Source organism: Lucilia cuprina, chromosome 2, assembly GCF_022045245.1.
Source record: "Lucilia cuprina isolate Lc7/37 chromosome 2, ASM2204524v1, whole genome shotgun sequence".
NCBI lineage: Eukaryota > Metazoa > Arthropoda > Insecta > Diptera > Calliphoridae > Lucilia > Lucilia cuprina.
The window spans coordinates 63,084,378-63,088,571 of record NC_060950.1 but is presented as its reverse complement, the minus strand read 5'-3'; the positions used below and the strand labels follow the sequence as shown (position 1 = coordinate 63,088,571).

The 4,194-nt window shown below is 26.6% G+C and overlaps 1 protein-coding gene across 1 annotated transcript in view; it reads right to left on the bottom strand.

The window, feature by feature from the left end:
• The window catches only part of LOC111676769 (protein sickie), a 227,399-nt gene that overhangs the window by 86,250 nt on the left and 136,955 nt on the right, over positions 1–4,194 (bottom strand). Inside the window, exon 3 of the mRNA XM_046955861.1 lies at positions 951–1,381. Within this exon, the coding sequence (XP_046811817.1) occupies positions 951–1,381 (431 nt within the window). The remainder of the gene's footprint in view (positions 1–950; positions 1,382–4,194) is intronic.

Here is a 4,194-nt window from a genome sequence, read left to right as displayed (position 1 = left end):
TATAGACTAGACTATAGACTAGACTGTAGACTTGACTATAGACTAGATTATAGACTAGACTATAGACTAGACTATAGACTAGACTATAGACTAGACTATAGACTAGACTATATACTAGACGTTAGACTAGACAGTAGACTAGACTATAGACTATAAACTAGACTATAGACTAGACTACATACTAGACTATAGACTAGACCACATACTAGACTATTTACTAGACTATAAACTAGAATATAAACTAGAATATTAACTAGACTATATACAAGACTAGAGACTAGACTATAGACTAGACTATAGACTAGACTATAGACTAGACTATAGACTAGACTATAGACTAGACTATAGACTAGACTATAGACTAGACTATAGACTAGACTATAGACTAGACTATAGACTAGACTATAGACTAGACTATAGACTAGACTATAGACTAGACTATAGACTATACTATAAACTAGACTATAGACTAGACTATAGACTAGACTATAGACTAGACTATAGACTAGACTATAGACTAGACTAAAGACTAGACTATACACTAAAATATAGACTAGAACATATAACTTAGACTATAGACTAGACTATAGACTAGAGTAAAAACTAGACTATAGTCACGACTATGAGTTAACTATAGGCAAGACTATAGACTAAATTATAGACTAGACTATAGACTAGACTAGATACTACAGACAAGACAATAGACTAGACTTTAGACTAGACTATATTCCAGACTACTATAGACTAGACTATAGTGTAGTATATAGTAGACTAAGCTATAGAGACTGAAATATTGCAGTAATTTCTATTTATCATATTCTTATCATTATTTTCTCATCTCTATTATGAAGGCTTTAATAGGTTGCACTTTAAGGTTGCTATCTCTGCTTAATTGTAACACCCTAGACAACAACCTGGTGTTTATAATTTCATATATATCATCTACTCACCTATTCACCATGGTGTCATTGCCGTTTTGTATTGATTGCACGTGTTGTTGCTGTTGCTGCTGCTGTTGTTGCTGTTGCTGAGCATTACTACCCACCACTACATTAGCATTCTGTATGGTAGAAGTTGAATTTGCTGAATTGGTTTTTTCACCAACACTTGTTGCTGTACTGGAGTTATTCACCCCTGTAGAGTTTTTTGTATTGGTGGTTGTGTTCGTGGGTTGTTGGTGTATTTCAGCTTTAATGGAAAGAGCGGAAGTGGCGTTATTACATTTACTTTGTTTCGATTGTTGTTTGTAACGACTTAAGGCGAAGAAAAGAGCTAAAACTGCTTTAAGACGACCGCAACAGATGTCGTTGGTGGTGATGTTATCTAAGCCAGAAACCGTTTGAGAGCGTAAGACATTTAGGCAGGAATTAACGTTGTCGTACTGTAAGATAGAAAGAAAGAATGAAAGAGGTTTTTAGTAATTTGTATTAATTAGAGTGTTAAGTTGTTGTTGTTTTTGATAAAAAGTATTAAATTTCTTTAGTTTGTTTGGTTTTTAGCATTTCATTGTGAGAGTGAGGGAGGGTTTTCTAGATTTGTTGGTACTTTTTTTTGTGTTTTTTAATTAGATGTTTATGAGTTTTTAATTGGTTTTTTGTTTAAATAATTTCCGGCAATTATTTGAAAATAGATTTTCTATTAAGCGGCTGTCAATTTTGAAGTCTTTACTCATGTTTAGTGGGAAGTCAATATTAAAATTCTTAACATTTTAGAAAAATTAAAATTCTTAATGATTGTTTGACATAAAGAAATGAAGGAATTTATCTAGATTTTAATTAATGGAAGAGCAATAAAGAAACGTTAAAAAAAAGTATTTTGAATGTTTCTTCTTATAAAGAATTTTTTATTAAAAAAAAGAAAATTTCCTTAAAAAAAACATAACTGATTTATGAGTTTGTTTAACCTCTTAATATGACACCACAAATCATTTTATTAAATATACATTTTTTGCTCCATTTCTTTAAAACATAAAAAGTTCAAGTTCATTGTTTTCTTTATTTTCAATAAAAAATAAACTGACAGCCGTAAGAAACAACTTGTGGCAAAAGGCAAAAAAAAAACGTTTAATACAAAATCTATTGAAATCAATAAAAACAATTTTGTTCGAAAAATATATTTTTAAAATTTTTTCAAACAAACTGTTGTTACTGGTAATTAATTAAAAAAGTTCGTGTTGTTGATTAGTTTGTTGGTTGTTGTGTTTTTTTTTAATTTGTTGCCTAGTAAACATGTTGTTGGTCTTTTAAACAAAAAAATCTGAATTAAAATTATTTTTCTTAATAAAAAAAATATATATTGTCCAAGGTGATCAATCAAAATCACACCAATATTTTTTTGTTAAGAAAAACGAAAACATCAGAACAAAAGTGTAAACTTTTGGAAGAGTTGTAAAACAAACACAAGCACTCAAACACACACACACTTATTTGTTAAGAAAAAATGAAAATAAATAATTAGAAATTAAAAAGTTGTAAGAAATTAATTGGTAATAAGGTAAAAAGTAACGATAAGAAATTTTTACAAAACAAATTAAAAAAAAAACATTAATCTTTAAAAAAAATCTAACAAAAACTAAGAAAACTTAAAAATTTTCTAGAATTTTTAGGTTTAATTGCCACAGTTATGTAGTTATTTAAAAAAAAAATTAAACAATTTTTCACGTTTTAAAATTTGCTAATGTTTGGCATTAAAATTTATAGTTAAACTTATCAAAAGCTTAGTTAAACTTAGTTTAAACTAGATTAATTTAAAGCTTAGCAAATAAAATTCTAATATTGCTAATAGCTTTTTAATTGTTTTTATAGATAAATGAAACTTTTCAGCTAAACTTTTAAAAACACAGGTTAAACTAAGTTTAAACTAGGAGTAATTTAAAGATTAACAAATAAAATTTCAATAATGGTAGTCAGTGTTTACTTCATATTGCGATGAAATAAAAATTTTGAGTTAAACTTTTGTAAGCCAAGGTTAAACCAAGTTTAAACTAGGAAAATTTTCAAGAAATTAAAAAAATAATATTTGTAATATTTTTTTTAAGTTTCTATTATGAAGAATTGAACATTTTCAGTTAAACTTCTTTTTCGCAGAGTTTAAACTAAGTTTAACCTAGCCTAGGTTGAACTCAGCTTTAACTTGCTTAAAAGAAAAGAAAAAAAAATAATGTTTGTATTCCAGTTTTCAAATTTTAATATGTACAACAACCTTTGCTGTATCAACTAATAGTTAAACTTGCTAAAATCGAAACTTAAGCAATTAAAACTTAAACTAAGTTTAAACTAAACTTTAGCAAGTTTAAGGTATATTTTTAATGCCATTTTATTCTTGATTTGAAATTCAAACATTTAAGTTGTTAGGTTTATGTTAAACTTGACAAACCCTCAGTTAAGCTTAGTTTAAACTGTAAAAAATTAAGTTTAAAACTTTTTATTTCGATATTTGAAATATTTTTATTGTTCTTAATAATTTGTTGTAAAGATTTTAGGTTAATCTCTTGTTAGACTTGGTTAAACTAGGTTTAAACTAAGATTTCTAAAGTTTAAGTGATTTTTGTTAAAGCATTATAAAGTACTCCTGTTACTATAACGTTTAATGCTAAATAAAATAATTAAACTTATGTTTGTACTTAAGTTAAACTAAGTTGAAACTTGTTAAACTTTTCGAACCCTTAGTTAAAGTAAGTTTAAATGGTAAATATTCAATTTAAAATTACAATTTATCAAATATTTTGTTTGTGGGAAATAATTCGTTATGAATATTTTAGGTTAGACTCTTGTTAGCCTTAGTTAAACTAAGTTTAAACTAAACTTTAAAAAGTTTAAGTTATTTTTATTAGATTAACATAAAGTACGCCTTGTACTGAGATGTTTAATGCTAAATAAAATAGTTAAACTTGTGTTTGTGCAAAAGTTAAACTAAGTTTAAACTAGGTTAAAGCAAGTTTAAGCTTAAATATTGCTTTTAAAAGGAAACTTTTGAACAAAACTTGATGTGTATGAAGTTCTGGCAAGAATTTAACTTTTTTGTTGCCTTTAAAACTGTCACTTAAGTTTCGTTAGAACTAATGAAATGAAACTAACTTACATTGTTGTTAATAATCTTTAAACAATAATCTATAAACTGTAATAAAACGCCATGAAAAACAAATAATATGAAATAAAACACATTTGGTCGTTGGTTGTAAAATCAAACAAAAAA